Source organism: Hyperolius riggenbachi, chromosome 10 (genome assembly GCF_040937935.1).
Source record: "Hyperolius riggenbachi isolate aHypRig1 chromosome 10, aHypRig1.pri, whole genome shotgun sequence".
Lineage (NCBI taxonomy): Eukaryota > Metazoa > Chordata > Amphibia > Anura > Hyperoliidae > Hyperolius > Hyperolius riggenbachi.
In genome coordinates this window covers 72,956,497-72,973,351 of record NC_090655.1, presented here as the reverse complement: position 1 = coordinate 72,973,351, position 16,855 = coordinate 72,956,497, and the positions used below count along the sequence as shown (strand labels likewise).

The window sequence follows — 16,855 nt, the reverse complement described above, 5'->3', positions numbered from 1 at the left end:
CCTGATCACTTGATCGCTACGATCACCGGCGGATCGTAGTGATCACTGTTAGAGTGGGGGGGATCCACTCACCTTCCTGACATTCCCACCGCTCTGGCCGGCATCCCCGCTCGCTCTTACGTAAGTATCTGGTCCCGGCATCATCAAGCCCTGACCCAGAACTGACCGGCAGTACAAGCGGGGATGCCGGCCAGAGCGGAGGGGTCCACAGCTGCTCGTCGCTGGAGCCTGGGGGAGGTGAGTGAAGCCTGCCCGCAATACGGGGGACACCTGGCCACACTGTGGACACCATGCTGCCTAACCCCCCCCCCCCCCCCCCCCCACACACACACACACACACACCATGCAAAATCACCTGGTCCTTAGGGGTGGTTAGGCAGCCGGTCCTGAAAGTCTGCACTTCAACTGCATCAGAGTTGTTTCCTTTAAAATTCATTGTGGTAATGTATACAGCTAAAATTAGAAAAAAAGTTCTCTGTCCAAATATTTATGGACCTAACTAGGTATCATACATTCCTCAAACCAGTCTGTCATGAGTTCCGTGTAATAGGAGAGGCTTTACACTTGTCCATAATATCGATTTGCGGTCTCAAACTCACAAACCTGTTCAGCTACATTTCATTGGTTCGTAGGAATGTGCAGGTTCTAGATGTGATTGCTGTGCATATAGTAAAGCTTGTAAATTGCTAAATAGCTTGATCAATATACAACTTACAACCCCAAGTCAAAGAACAGTGTGTATTGTATAACTTGTATATAGAGGAATAATGCAATGATCTGAAGATTTGAAAATCCTGTATTCCAAATATTTATTTGCAACACATTTTAATACAAATTTGGGACAGAGGTATGTTTGCCGCTGTGTTGCCTCATGTTTTCTTTAGGCCAGGTTCACATTAGCGTTACAAAAACTATGTTACCTAGTCGGAATGTATGGGAACAGATCCAATGTTAACCTATGGATCCGTTCACATTCATCCGTTCGAATGGGATTCGTTCTGCACAATCCACTGAACGGAACGCAAGTTTTCTCCTGCAGCAATTTTTCCGGACCGCTGAGCCCAGCAGAATGGAAGCTGAAGCGCTGCATTGGGGGCAATGAGCAAATGGAACGTTTCTTCACACTAGTGAAGAGATGGACCGTTCTAAGGAGAAAAATCCACTTTGGTGATGGGGGGATGTGGGGAAACAGAACGGAAGCAGCTGAATGGCAACGGAGTGAAAACTGATCCGATCAACCAGTAATCATCTGCTTCCACGGATCCATTTGTCACTAAATTGCCAGCAGTGTTCTCACTAGAAAAACATTTCAGTCGGGTGGCATGAAACGGTAGCAAGGCGGCATGAAAAAATTAGCCGGGTGGAGTGTGATGAGACGATGCAGGGCCGGTGCTTCTGTGTGCAACTCAGCTTACAGAATAGGAGGAGGAGAGCCGATGACAGACGGGTGCTCACCAAAGATAGCCGGGTGGAGCACCCAGCTAAAAAAGCCTGGAGAGAACACTGACCAGTGTGAACCAGGCCAAAAACTACTAAATATGTGGTAGTTGAGGCCAGTTATAGTAATCTTGAAAGTTAAAGCGGATCTGAACTCTTGCACAGGAAAAAAGAACACTGATAAATCCAGTGTTCACCATGCATGCATTTATAGAGAACAGCCTGTCTAATGCTCCCTTCTCAGCAAGTAATGAGCTGGTGTCATTTAAGCTCCCAGCTGTCTGTCGAGTTGAAAACTAATATGTAAACACAAGAGGTTAACCCTTTCTGTGCTCCCAGGAAACCAGGAAGTAACTTAACTGCAGCATCTCTAAAGGAGCTCTATAAGCTGTAACAAGGAATTGTTTTTCTGTAAAGGTTATTATGCTGTTGCTTATCTTTTAGAGCAGAGAGGAAGTTCTGAGTTCAGGTCCGCTTTAAGTGTTGTCTCGTTCTTGCCTGGTGTTTGATTTCTGCTGCTCAACAGTTTGGGGTCTTTTTCATATTGTTAATTTCATAATGCCCAAAAATGTTCTTGTGTCAAATCTGGACTGGAGTAGCAACGAGACTTTCACAACAGATCCATGCTTTTGTAATACGTGTTGAATGCGTTTAAGCATTGTTGTAATGAACAAGGCCTTCACTGTATGTAGATTTTAGTGAATGTTGCCCCAAAACCCGTGTTTATTGTTCGGTATTAATAAGTTCCTAGATATGCAAGCTACTCATGCCATTTAAATGGTTCATCCCCATACCATCACAAATGCTGGCAATTGGTCTATATGCTGCTAAGAAGCTAGCTGGTATTTCTCCCCTTTAGCCTGTAGGTGACCACACCTATGATTTTAAAAAACAATTTGATTTATCAGACTGCAACACTTACTGTAATTTCAATTTACAGCGATGTTTGTGGTTTCCTCTGTTTTAAAAGCGGGATTGTCAGCCACAAAATCAAATTCCATTTAAACACTCAATTGTGTTTGTAATGCTGCCAGTAATCTCACCCTGCAGTGCAAGCTCTCCAATCTAGTCAGAAATGTCTCTGCTGTAATTATCTTATCTCCGTTACCCAGGCTGTATGGTCTCCCTAATGCTGAGGACAGTGAGAGAGGGAAGCTTATCATCTTACCTCCCACATTCCTACTCCTCTCTGATTGGGCTGAGCGCACTGCAGTGTGACAGGCCTGGCTGAAATCTGATCTGGTGCTCACACTGGTTAGAAAGCAAGCCAGCTCGACCCGGCAGATTGGAATATAACTAAGGGAATAAGTGTCATGAGGATTTAGCTTCAGGCAATGGGAAAAAGACATGGAGACTGTCAGGAACAGAATTCTCTTCATTTACTTTATAAAATTCACTGAAATCAAAACATGGACAGTACAATACATCTGTTATGTAAGTAGATCAAGTATTTAAGTGTTTTTTTTTTCCTGGCATAGTATGGCTGACCCTCCTGCTTAAAAGCAAACCTGCGACTTAAATAGACACAAAAGTTACATACTTGGCTCAGTAAAGGAAAGCCTCTGGATCCTCCGAAGGCACATCCAATCCTCCACAACCCCTATGCTGCCAGCCCGGACCCTTTCTATCTTCACAGCCACACTGTGCAGGCACACTGATAGCTCATTCCTGTGCAGTAGCATGAAGCCGCTCATATATGGAGGAAAAGCTACGCATGAGCAACTCAATGCTAATGCACCAGCACAGGCCGTCTTGCGACTACACAGTGCGGCCCAGCTTGTAAATGGACAGGAGCGTGGCTGTGCAAGCCTATTGGGCTTGTCAAATAGGTCCAGAGGGTCCCAACGTTGGAACAGCGATCCTCTACTTCTCTCTAATGGGGTAAGTATCTTATTTTGCGTTTTAAGAGTCACAGGTACACTTAAATGTTTGGTGGGGCTTGATTGCTCCATTTTCAAGCGGTGTAAATTTGCATACAAAATTAACATAATCCTGCATGAACTTGGAGTTATTTGCATCTCATTGATCATCCCTAATCGCTGTCATCCAGTATTGGCTTTCAACCCTGTCTCCTGCATAGAGAGACTTTTTTTTTCCAGGATGTACAAATATGTACTGTAGATTCTAAATGTTCATATTGCTGGAAGTGGTTAAGAATGTGAAGGTTTTATCAATATCCTATTTGTGCACCTCTAAGGCCAATAGGACAATAATAAAAGTGCATGTGTACCGCGGGGAGGGCACAGGTGCAGTTGTTCCCTTCAGCCCAGGGCATGAAGTGGTTAAAAATGTAAGAGTATACTGGTAATTTATTTTCTCTTTTTTTTCTTTTTTCTTTAGCATTACACAATTTTTCCAGTCTTTTGCGGACAGTTTTTTTTTTTTTTTTTTAATGTTTTTCTGGCAATCAAATTTAAAAAGAACATTTTTATTAAACACATTTTCAGTTTCAACATTTGCTTTGTTTTTTTTTTTTTTTTAGTCCTTTTCAAAGTATATGTAGGGTTTAAATGATTTTCATATCATTTCAGCGTTTATTTACATTTTCACACAGAATTCCAACTTTATATGAACTGGATTGTATCTTTTATTATACCTAGAATATTACTTTTTATGTCCCTCACAAAAAGAAATCTAGAATTGATTTGGTATTAATATTTTAGGATAAAAATAAACCTTTAAAATGATGCAACACTGAAGAGTAAAGCTGAGATAACCTATGTTTTCCATTGCTGCAGGAATATGAAGCACGCACAGGGAGGACGTGTAAGGGCCAGGCACAGTCAGCAAGACGTAAAAAATTTGAATTTGAACCACTCTCAACAACAGCACTTATATTAGAAGATCGACCTGCGTGAGTCTTGTAGTAATTTTCTTCTGTGATGATTGCTTGGTGGCATGACTTGCTCAATTTAAGTCTTTTGAAATGAAATGTCCAACAAACTACAGATTTCGATTTGTTGGACGTCACTCGTGCAAAAATGTAGCCAAACGACATGACCAGTGATTGATATCAGGCATCAGACGACTGTTGGGCAGATATCATCATGCCGTTGGCCATGTGTGCACAATGGCTTCCATTTCAGAAAGTGTTAACACATTTGGTAATTTTTATAATCTGATATGAACATTTGTATAGCGCCGTTCTCCGGACTCAAAGCACTCAAGAGCTGCAGCCACTGGGACGCGCTCAAGAGGCCACCCTGCAGTGTTGGGGAGTCATGCCTTGAATTTTTCAAAGTTGGTGGTGTAAATTTGTGATTCATAGAAAAATGCTGAAGCTTCTTACTGAATGCGGTAAAAGGTTGATAAAAAGTGCAGCGTTGGTTCGGTCAAAAATGGAATTAATTTAGAAAAAAGTGGGAGTGTCTGTGTGAAAATTACTGTTCCGTTTTCACCTATATGTAGCAGTGGGTATTGCTCACCGCATCTCAGATTTGGTAAAATATATAGAGCTTGCTGGAATTCCTCAGGCCAGCGTCACACTCTGGATTGGCTGCACCGCCAAAAACAGGCCTTTGGGGGATTCCCGCGGTAATCCCCGTTTGGCAGCAGGCCATACAGGAAGTGACACTATAGCGCTCACTAGGGCTGAACGATTTTGGGAAAAGATTGAATTGCCATTTTTCTGTCAAATTGTGATTTTGATTCACGACTTTATTCAAAGCAAGCTTTAGCCCTGAATTTACAATGAACAATAACATTTACAAACAAGCATTGTCCATGTCCAACTGCCTGTTGATTGTCCACAGCCACCCCCCGCCCCCACACATGTCTAGCTGCCTGTTGATCGTCCTCTGCCCCTGACCTGAAGTACACAAGCGGATGCAAGCAGCCAATGGACGTATTCACACACTACACTATCTGAACCGATCCACCAGTCAGGCAGGGGGCGCTGCTCCAGAACTGCCGATCAGCACTACTTTCTTCTCTGAACCCAATGCTCCCGCCACCATCGGGTCCAATTAGAAGACGAAGCAGAGAAAAGAGTAGCGCTGATTGGCGGTTGTGAGGCAGCTCCCCCCTGTCAGATTAGTGGATCGGTTCAGATAGTGTGCGAACACTACCACTAGCTCCTTGTATACGCCTGTGTTGATCACTGGGCAGGTGGACTTGTAGGGTGCGGGTGGACAGAGGGCGGAATGTGCTGTGGGGGCAGCAGAAGTTGATCACCGGGCAGATGGACATGCATCTCTCATATGTTTTAAAAACAAAATGTGTGAGAGATTCCGGATGGGAGTGCCAGGATCATCTTCCTTATACTAAATGGCACTTCCGCGCATGTGCGGTGCGTTAAACTGCGGCGATTCGTTCAAAAAACGCGCATAGCCATAGGTTTGACTTCCGCTGCGCTGCAGGAACTGCATGGTAATGTAGGTTTAAGCTATAAACTTATGGGTCCACAATTGGAGAAAAATACCAATGTGGCAGACGTGAAATTGTTCACGGACCTGCATTTTCTATTAAAAATTCACATGACTATAAACCTTCCAAATCCTACCCATAATGCATCATGATTTGAGGTTTTACACAGTAAATTAACGCAGCTTGCTGATTTTACTGATAGGTTATTGCATACTTATCGACCTTTTACTGATTGCATACGTAACTGATACCAAACAAAACCTGCATTCTGTCATTTTTCTATGAATTGCAAGTTTTGCAGCACTTAGCGATCGGCAAAGTGCTACACCAGTGGATCTCTATTTGAGTGATCCCACACGCAGTGTTGCAATTGCTGAGCAATCGCAAATTGCTGCTTGCAGCATATTGGGAGCAGTTGCATCAGTGGCTGCCGTTTGCCGCAAAGCACCCGTAGTGGGTCCAGGGCCAAAGACAGCTGGGTGCATGAATAGACTTCAATGAGTGCTGCAGCCTAGGTTGTATGGCATCTGTTAATGGGTTTCATTGAGCCCCTCTCTATAAATTGTGATAAGCAATTGATCTTGGGGGCCAGTCTGAGCAGTTTGAATCCCAAGTTCTAAAGTAACAATACATTTGTTTTTTATCTCCACATTTCTTTTTCATTTCAGAAATCTCCCTGCAAAGTCCGTCCATGAAACCTTGCGTCACCGCCAGGAATATGATGAGATGGTAGCAGAGGCAAAGAAACGAGGTGTGTATTTAAAAAAAATGAGATTGTCAATCACCAGCATCAATGAGATGCCTGCGGTCATTGTAATAACAAAAGTAATACATACATTACTTCCTGTTAGCGTACTAACAGTACACTCAGGAAGCTGAGAGGACATCCTGTGGCCAAATAGTAAAATTACATCTACATACTTTTCTTTTCTTTTTTTTTTCTTTTTTTTTTTTATAAATACATACCATTAAAGGATACTACAGCTGAAAATAAAGATGGCTGCAGTGTGTGGGGGGTTAAAAGTACATACCGACACCTCCTCCTGCCCCCTCCGTCTGCTGCCGTTCGTGTAGTATTCATGCCGGTGTCCCGGCGACTTGCTTGAACCTTGACCTGGACATACTGCGCCCTGTGTGCGCAGTATGTCCTCCCCTCTTCACTTCTGGCCGGCGCATAGCAATCAGCTCAAAAGCACGTAGACCCCTCCGTCTAATCTGGGCTGCGTGTGCGTTCCAATACACCAAGCATCACATGATTAACATGTGACGCTTGGTGTAATGGCGCGCACACGCAGCCCAGAGTAAACAGAGGGGCCAGACACACAAAATTTTACGCATTGCACCTGTAACGCGTAAAATGTAGAAGCCCAACTCATTTTTTTTTTTTTTTTCGGTTCAGGTTTCATTTAAGTACAACTCGTGGGCTGCATACAGCCTGCTGAGCTTTGTTTTTGGGGGCCCTGGTGTCTTTTTAAATGCTTGTACATGTTAATGCTCATTTAGACTTGCTACCCTTTGCACCGGATCACTCCTGCAGGAAGAGGGGTGTTATTCAGTTGATATACTTTATAGATAACACTAAAATGTTCTGAGTTTGAAAAATTACTAATTCAGCAAACATGACCTTCAGGATATTCAGTGCTGGTTGGAAACTGAAATGCTATTTGATTTTACAAAATGATTTCTGTAACACAGCTGACATAGCTTTTAGAAATTCAAATGTAAAATGACATACCATTGCGTTGGATTGTAGCTGCTCATTTGACATTTCATCTTTGTTGATCATTATAAAGAGGACTAGTCCTGTAATCTGGGTGAGTAGCTGACATTCTTCTGCCTTTAAGTACACCTGAGCCAAAGCTATCTTATGCTTTTGCGGACCGCGTGTAATAAATCCTACGTCGCACTTGTGACTGTCTAAGCCTAATGCGGCGTAGGATTTTCGCCACCTGCCATTTCTTCTCCCGACGCGATCGTACACACCCGAGAGGGGAGATTACGCTGTCAAATGACAGGTGACCTCTCCCCTCTGGGATCAGGAGCCATTGCGATTGGCATCTGATCACGTGATCACTACGATCCGCGGGCGATCGTTGTGATGACTATTGGCATCTTAGGCATCATCTTCCTTATACTAAATTGCTGGTCTGGTCTGGGGGGAAGAAGAGGATGGGGACTCTCTTTCCTGACGTTCCCCCGACAATCGTCGCTCCCCACTGCTCTGGCCGGCATCCCACTCTCTCTGCGTTAAGTGTCTGGTCGCGGCTTGATGTCGTATTCAGTCTGGCTTTGCTCAAGAATCATTCTAGTGGAGTCTGTCTTTTCTGATGTCTTTTTAAGCCCAAGCCTGCCCCCTTCTGGCTCTGCTATAAGGACTCGGCTATAATGATTCCTGAGCAAAGCCAGATTGAATGCTCAGTCTGGGATTTTATCAGGGCTGATAACTAGCAAGCTGAGCAGTGAAGGATGACGCAGAGAGCAGGGTAGGTGTCTTCTCTAATGTTCCCACTGATATATATGGTAAAATACATGAGGGTGCTTCGTCTCTGGTTCACTTTAAGGGATAAGAGTAGGAGGGAACATCTCAACAAGTTTGCCTCTTCCTCTCTGCAGATTTGACTTTTGTCTGAAAAGCCAGATTTTTAAACTGGCTGACTGAAAGAAGCAACACAGGCTCCCTACACTCGATAGGACAATCCCAACTTACTCGAATGCCATGCTATATCAGCTGGAAAGACTGTACCACTATCATAGACCTATCCTAAGCTAACTGAATGAGCAGCATTTCAGGAGCCTCTCAAGAACAGCTCATTTAGGACCAGGTTCTTTTTTTTTTCCTTTAAGGGCTCTTTCACACTAGAGCCCTTTTCCAGCGTTTCAACACAAAGTCGAAACTTTGAGCTGACCAAGGTAAATAGAAAGTCCATAGACTTTCATTTTACCCTTCACACCCGACGCTGCGTTTCGATGCGTTGCGACGCACCCGGGAGCATTGTATTGTCAGGAATCAGCGGTTTCCCGTTGGGTTAATTAATTACTACCGCCGCTACTTGGCGTCGCACCGCAGATTCCCGACGACACCCGCAGCCTATTCAACGCGTGTAGCAACCGGCTCGGGCACGCGTTGTCTAATGTGGAAGAGGCCTAACCACTTGAGCCCCAGAGGTTTATACCCCCCTAGTGACCAGGCCTTTTTTTACAGTTCGGCACTTCACAATGTTAACGGTTTATATCTCGGTCTTAGCAACTTAGCACCCAAATTATTTTTACCTTCTTTTCTTCCCACTAATAGAGCTTTCGTTTGGTGGTATTTGATTGCTGCTGCATTTTTATTTTTTTTTCATTTATGATCGGAATTAGATTGTGAGCCCCTCCGAGGGACAGTTAAGTGACAAGACTATCCTCTGTACAGAGCTGTGTAATATGGCAGCGCTATATACATTTTCTTTTGTTGGTGAATAAAAAAAAAAGCCTGCCAGTGCCGATCGTTGTCACTAACTCATCACTAGCTGGAAGACAGGTCAAGGGAGGAGATATCTGGGATAGCCTGGTGGGAATGGAAAGGGAAGGGTTGAGTCTAGGAGATGGTAAGACTTTGCCTGTGAGTACAATGTCTGGCAACTCTTCGCCTGCTTGGAAGGTTTTTTCCCCCCCAGAACTCCTCTACTTCGTATCTCATTCACATAGGTTACATCAATAATATGGCCTGCATCAGTCTTTTTATGGTCACCATGTTCTTTGTAACAGATCATTTATGGGCAGTCCAGGAGTTGACTAGAGTTTTCATTCCAGATTCTTATTTCCTGTCCATTGTTTGATGGCCATGTTTTCTGAATGTAGCAGGTCCTACTGGAGTATAAAACTAGCCATCAATTTTTATCTCCTTTTTAGGAGAACTGATTTCTTTGATACACTACTTCCCTGTCGTCATGTTTATTTCCCCTCTTGCCAGTTCACTCTAGGTTACTCCACAAATCCCCATTATGATAGTGTTTTTTTTCCCCTCACTGCAGGGCTCGCTGGGCTTTTTACTTCAGCTGATGCCTTCCTCTTGCCCACCGTCTGTGTCTGTAGCAGCTGTACCTCCAGCCTCTCCGGATGAAGCAATGAAGAGCAGGACCCAGAGCAAGGCTGGAGACAGTGGCTTCAGGCGGGATAGAGGACAAGAGTGAGGTATCTGCTGAAGAGTGTGCAAGCGGTTAGGAACATTACCACGTTAGAATCCAAAAAACATTACCCCGGAGGGCACATTTGCTTTACCATTACTTTTTCATTACTGTGTACTCTATATGTAGTAGGTCACACATGTCAGTGGTTAGTAACATTATTACGTTACGTTGAGAAGCAAAGACATATGTGAAAAGCAAAGCAGATCGCTTCAGGCCTTCACTACTACATTTAACTATTCCGTTGTCTGAAACAGATCACACTGGTGACCATCTTCAGAAATGTGTCTGATGCCAAATCCAGATTTTATTTCTTTATTTGATGACTCTATTGTGTACCGGTCCGTTACATCACTGACTAGCAACATATTATTACTGGTTGCTAAGGAGCATAGATAGATACACCAAAGACCAATTATCCCATAATTGATTACAAATACGAGGCTACAAAAACCGAAGCAGCTGATTTTAGGTGCCAGCGCTGCATGTCTGATTTTGATGCCTGGAGTGTCAGCTGGGCGCTGCACATTTTAGTAAATCAACTCGGAGGGGGAATAGTAATCGGCACGGAGTTTGTGCAGTAGCAGGGTGAGCCCTTGTGCCAAGATGGCCTGCGCTGAGAATGCACTCCCAAAACTGTTACAATATATACATTTTATTGATGGAAGAATCCCAATGTAATTTAAAAAAAATCTTTTAAAACCCATGAAAAATGGTTACAGGACTGGGACAACTATCTAGTCTGTGCTAATTAATGCAGTGTTGTGAGAGATCGCGGAAAAGCCGCCGCATGTACTGGCAGTAAGGCGGCTGTTTCCGCGTCCAACACGGCGGTTTGCACACAGCAGCGTGCATCTGGTGTGGCTGGGTCTGTTAGTTCACACAGATGGATGGAGAGCTACGCGCGAGCGCGCCAGAAGTCAGGACCTTTATACCAACAGGAGATGTATCAGCTGATCAGGACGATCAGCTGATTCCTGCTGTACTCCTGATTGGCTGAGTGGCTCGGGCGGGGTGGCAGAGTCCTGCAACTATATATACAGCTTGCTTGCCAGTTGCTGGTTGTCTGCCATTGCGAACACTTACGTGGAAGCATTCAGACCTTAGTCAGATCCTACAGTGTGTTTGAACCAGGAGGACCTGGGAATATACACTGAGCCAGATTACTTCTGTTTATCATTTGTGTTATACTCCAGACTAGTTCCAGGGTGCTGAGACCACGGACCTCGCATCCAAGACTAGGGAACTGTATTATCATTTGTGTTATACTCCAGACTAGTTCCAGGGTGCTGAGACCACGGACCTCGCATCCAAGACTAGGGAACTGTATTATCATTTGTGTTATACTCCAGACTAGTTCCAGGGTGCTGAGACCACGGACCTCGCATCCAAGACTAGGGAACTGTATTAGCATTTGTGTTATACTCCAGACTAGTTCCAGGGTGCTGAGACCACGGACCTCGCACCCAAGACTAGGGAACTGTATTATCATTTGTGTTATACTCCAGACTAGTTCCAGGGTGCTGAGACCACGGACCTCGCACCCAAGACTAGGGAACTGTATTAGCATTTGTGTTATACTCCAGACTAGTTCCAGGGTGCTGAGACCACGGACCTCGCATCCAAGACTAGGGAACTGTATTAGCATTTGTGTTATACTCCAGACTAGTTCCAGGGTGCTGAGACCACGGACCTCGCATCCAAGACTAGGGAACTGTATTATCATTTGTGTTATACTCCAGACTAGTTCCAGGGTGCTGAGACCACGGACCTCGCACCCAAGACTAGGGAACTGTATTAGCATTTGTGTTATACTCCAGACTAGTTCCAGGGTGCTGAGACCACGGACCTCGCATCCAAGACTAGGGAACTGTATTATCATTTGTGTTATACTCCAGACTAGTTCCAGGGTGCTGAGACCACGGACCTCGCACCCAAGACTAGGGAACTGTATTATCATTTGTGTTATACTCCAGACTAGTTCCAGGGTGCTGAGACCACGGACCTCGCACCCAAGACTAGGGAACTGTATTATCATTTGTGTTATACTCCAGACTAGTTCCAGGGTGCTGAGACCACGGACCTCGCACCCAAGACTAGGGAACTGTATTATCATTTGTGTTATACTCCAGACTAGTTCCAGGGTGCTGAGACCACGGACCTCGCATCCAAGACTAGGGAACTGTATTAGCATTTGTGTTATACTCCAGACTAGTTCCAGGGTGCTGAGACCACGGACCTCGCACCCAAGACTAGGGAACTGTATTATCATTTGTGTTATACTCCAGACTAGTTCCAGGGTGCTGAGACCACGGACCTCGCATCCAAGACTAGGGAACTGTATTAGCATTTGTGTCATTCTCCAGACCTGCTTGTGACGCCGATCTTCCAGGGGTCACTAGCCACCGGGTCTTCTTGCTATTCAGCCTGGGACTCCGCCCCCTTGGATGTCTCAGGCTGCCGCAAGATCTCTGCACTTCCAAAGGGAGGTATTTCTCATACTGCCAAGGACCACCTGCTCCTCGGGTGATCCTTACTCAAAGTTATTACTGTTGCACCAAACACTCACACTATATAGGTGTTCAGAGGTTAGTGATATATCTGTATTATTGGTGATTCTGCAGATCATCCATAATCAGGTGTATATCTGCATTCTTGGTGATACTGCAGATCACCAATAATCAGATTCTCTCTGTGTGCTGACACCGATCGTTACAAGTGTATAGTCAATTGTAATGTCACATTATGCCCCACTGTTTCTCAATAATAATTTATATCTGAACAAAATAAAAGGGCATTTTCCTTCATGTTTAGCGGAAGATGAAATCTGATTAAAGCGGATCCGAGATGAAAAACTAACTATAACAAGTAACTTGTCTATATATCTTATCTAAAGTTTAGATAGTTTACACAGCAAATCTAACTGCAAACAGCTTTAATAGAATAAGATTATTTCTTCCTGTGATACAACAGCATGTTGTTTGTAAACATTACACATAGCCAATCTTATCTGCATCTTCAGCACTCAGCCTGTGAAAAAACCTAATCCCTCCTCTGCTCTGCCTCTGAAATCTCTGGCTAGTAATACCTCCCCCTCCTCCTGCCCAGCTGAGCTCCCATGAGCCCTTGCTACTGTCTGAAAATGCCGAGGCTCTGTGAAAAGCTGTGGGCGAGGCTTGTTTAGTTTATAGGGAATTAGAGTATTAAAACAAAAACAAAAGTATTTGGCTTGAGGAATGCCCTATAAACAATAGGAAAGGAACACGATTATGCAATTAGTAAAAGTTAATCTTGGATCCACTTTAACAATAGTTCATACGTGTCAAAACTTGGTAATGGTGATATAAATCTTTTTGGACCTGTTTGGGGGGTACTGGCACTACGCATATATTGTTGAGGCCATTATCAGCACAGCGATTTAGCACAGATGGGGCAGATCCATTGCTTTCTTGGTGATATTAACATGAAGTGGGAATCTGCTTTGTCCGGATGCACCATTCTCACCTCATGTGTGGTTTCAGATGTTCATTAACCCACACATCTCTTGATTTCCACTATTAAATGTTTAGGCAATTCTAGAATCCAATTTCTAGATTGAAAAAAAAAACGTAAGTGCAATTGAAAATGTATACATTTCTAGTCACTCGTTTTGAGATTCAGTTCCAGGTTTCTATGCAAATTTCCACTGACATAGAATGGGATCGGTTAGGCCCAAAGCCTGGTATACACATCCAGTTTTGATTGGCCAATCACTGACCGATTTTACCACCGCCATGCAGTGAGCAGGGGTGCTCCTGTTTTTTGTGGCCCCATACAACGGTGAAAAAAAAAATGCGTGTAGCCATATGTGGGTGGAGCCAACTGCATGATGCTATCATGTCAATATGGACCATTCTCGGGGCAGTGCACATTTTCCAAACCTTATGCTGGGAAAACAGACACTGGATTCTTACCATAGGATGCCTTCCTTTCACCTGTCTGCACCACAAGTGTCTGTTGCCTGGGTGGACCTACGCATCTACCGCCTACCAAAGTCCTCGGAAGTCTCGCTCTGCCATGGGGTTGCAGTGTACACAGGTACTGACGTGACATGTCAGTTCATCAGGCCCCCATCCATGCTTTCAATAGGTTCAGGAGGGCAGGCCAGGCTGTAAGGTTTGTGTACGGCTGCCACTGCTGATCAGCTGATAGCTGCAGCCTACCTGGGGCTCCCTCTATGACATCCTGTTTAGCTGCCCGCTGCACACTAGGAATGCTCGAAGGCGCTGCAGTATGCAGAGAAAAGCAGGTGGCTTCTGAGTCCAGACACAGCACAGGGCAGCCGAACAGAGGCCCCAGCAAAGGGTGAGGCCCCAAGCCCCGCCGCATGGGTCGCTTGTACCTAGCGGTGGCCCCAAGTGTGAGGGCCAACAGAGACTTTGAATACTATGAACATGGAAGTGGTAAAATTTGGCCAGTGATGAGCCATTCAGAATTGGATGTGTGTACAAGGCTTTATACATGATGATTAATTAGCTGGCAGCTGGTTAATTAACTAGCCTTAACTGGCTATGTTTCAAGTTAGTGGAAATTAGCATGGAAAGCCATGAAAATGTAAAGCTCCTCTCTAGTCATTCATGAGTGGCAGGAAGAGGAAGGCTAACCTTATGGACCATTTTCAGTGGCATTGTTGACCTTGCTTAATCCACAAGAATGTAATTTATCTGTGAAATCATGTGAGAATTGTAAAGTAGAATTGCTCTACACATTTTACACAGTTCACTCATGTTTTACCATTATTCTTTATTGCACGCACGATACAAGTACAAGCTATGGTTTAATATCCTGTCGTGATTTGCATGGCCGCTGGCTTATAAATAGCAACGTTATCATCCACTGTATAAAAGGCCATTGAATGCGTTGTGCTCTTGTTCTGCTTCTGTTATCGTGAACAGCCAGCAGTGTTACCAGCATTGATTGAGATTTAAGGGATTGCAAGGTCACAGATTGTAATAAATGCTTTGTGTACTGCTGGAAGCATTGCATTGCCTGTAATTAAATCAAGGCTCTGGGCGTCTGCCCTTCTGACTGGATCCATCGGAGATGCATTATGGTGAAAGTAATAGAGCAGCCCTTTCAAGGCTACATTCCCTCCTCTAAATAGCTCTATCTGTGCTGCTCGCATTGTGGCAAACTGGATAATTGTTTTGCTTTCACGCTGCAGTTGCTTCAGCTAAATGAGCAGCTTTATTGCTGTGGGATAAATATTTTCACAGCTACTTTCTTGCAATACAGCAGGATCAAAATAGTTGTGAATGTGTGTTTATTTTTGGGAGGGGGGAGGTTGTCTTGTACACAATCTTTGTTTTTGTCATCAGGGTCCTATGAATGATTTAAAAAAGTGGCTACTATTGGCCCTATTTCCCGAGCGATCGATTGTGTCCAATAACAAGAAGTTAACATGTATTGGATTGGCTAGTCGATAGTTCAAGAAATTGAACAATTAATGGCCACCTTTTAGAGATCATATGAAGTTGGCCATGAGATCCTTAGGGCTGATTCACACGGACGTCTGCCAAGCTTTCGCTCGGCGCCGGGTTCAAAGGCTGGCGTTTAACCACTAGCTTTTAAAAGCTTTTGGGAAGCTTTCAAGGCTAGCGGTTCGGGTCCCTACACTTATTTCCCAGCATTCACCGCCTCTGAAAGCTGCATGTTGCATACGAGACGTGATGCCGGGATAAACAGTCAGGCTTTCATGAAAGTCTGCAAAAGCCCCATCCCTAAATGCTCCCATTCGCTTGAATGGGATGGCGGTAGATCCCAAAAAACATTGCGTCCAAAACGCTGCGTTTAACACCGTAAAAGCGTCCGTGGGAACAGCTCTAATTTAGCCATGGAATAATTGTCTCCTCCGAAGACAGTTTGATTCCATCGACTCCTCTAATTTGCGTAGAACAGTCTTATTGATTTGAAAGTATGTAACATAAAAAGCATTTAATTTCTGCCGAATCTAAAATTTTAAAGCTCTATTAAGTTGGCATTTCTCTGTGTGGGAGCTGAATGAACCAATTAACATCGCAATGGCCGTTAAAACTTCTAACGTAGCTTTTCAAGTCTAAAGTGAAACTGAGAATCGAAGACTTCAGGAAAGTTCTATTTAGGATTAGTTTTACAGATTGTCACAATAGTTTTCCACTTCAGGTTTCCTTTAACGTGAACATAGACTTAAAAGTGGAGATGTGTGTGGATCTCCCCCCTTACACTGCCAACACCTTGAAGTAGCTTTGAACTCACATTTAAGTCCACACAGCACTGCTACGGTTACTCTGATGCAAGCTGGGTGGCATATTGGGGACGACTTCACAAATCTGAAGGGGGGACTATTGATCATTTTGTTGTGGTGGGGGGATGCATCTGAGGGGAACAAACACTTTTTGAAAAGCCCTCCTACTTTGGGATATGGAGTTAACTACCCACATATGTGGGGATAGGTTTGGATGGGGAAGTACTTTTTGATGTAATTTGGGTCCCCTTTAATAAGGGGTCCCCCAAACAAGACAGGCAAAATTTGGGCACACCATGCACCACTATCGGCCACCAGTAATGGCTGTAAGCCGAATTGTGTATTTCCCCAGAGTCCACAGAGGGGGGGGGGGATATTAATTAACGCTGCCAGGAGCAGGGCGATCCATATTTTGGATCACATCAGGCGGCGAGGTGGAGGATGCGGTGTCACAAGACAGATTTCTGATCGATTTCAACATGAAATTGATCATGAATCGCCCTGCGGTGTATGGGCAGCCGACAGATCTCTCTACAATCCGATTCTATTAGCGATTTGACTCTTGGTTGAATCTGCCCATCATTGCTAGAAGTATGGCTACGCTCTCTACAAACTGCACTATTAA

At 44.3% G+C, this 16,855-nt stretch overlaps 1 protein-coding gene across 2 annotated transcripts in view; it reads left to right on the top strand.

Annotated features, from left to right (window-relative positions):
* The window catches only part of TBC1D12 (TBC1 domain family member 12), a 127,529-nt gene that overhangs the window by 84,511 nt on the left and 26,163 nt on the right, over window positions 1-16,855 (top strand). For both annotated transcript variants that reach the window (XM_068255226.1, XM_068255225.1), the window contains 2 exons: window positions 4,176-4,291; window positions 6,471-6,553. In XM_068255226.1, coding sequence (XP_068111327.1) covers window positions 4,176-4,291; window positions 6,471-6,553 — 199 coding nt within the window. The remainder of the gene's footprint in view (window positions 1-4,175; window positions 4,292-6,470; window positions 6,554-16,855) is intronic.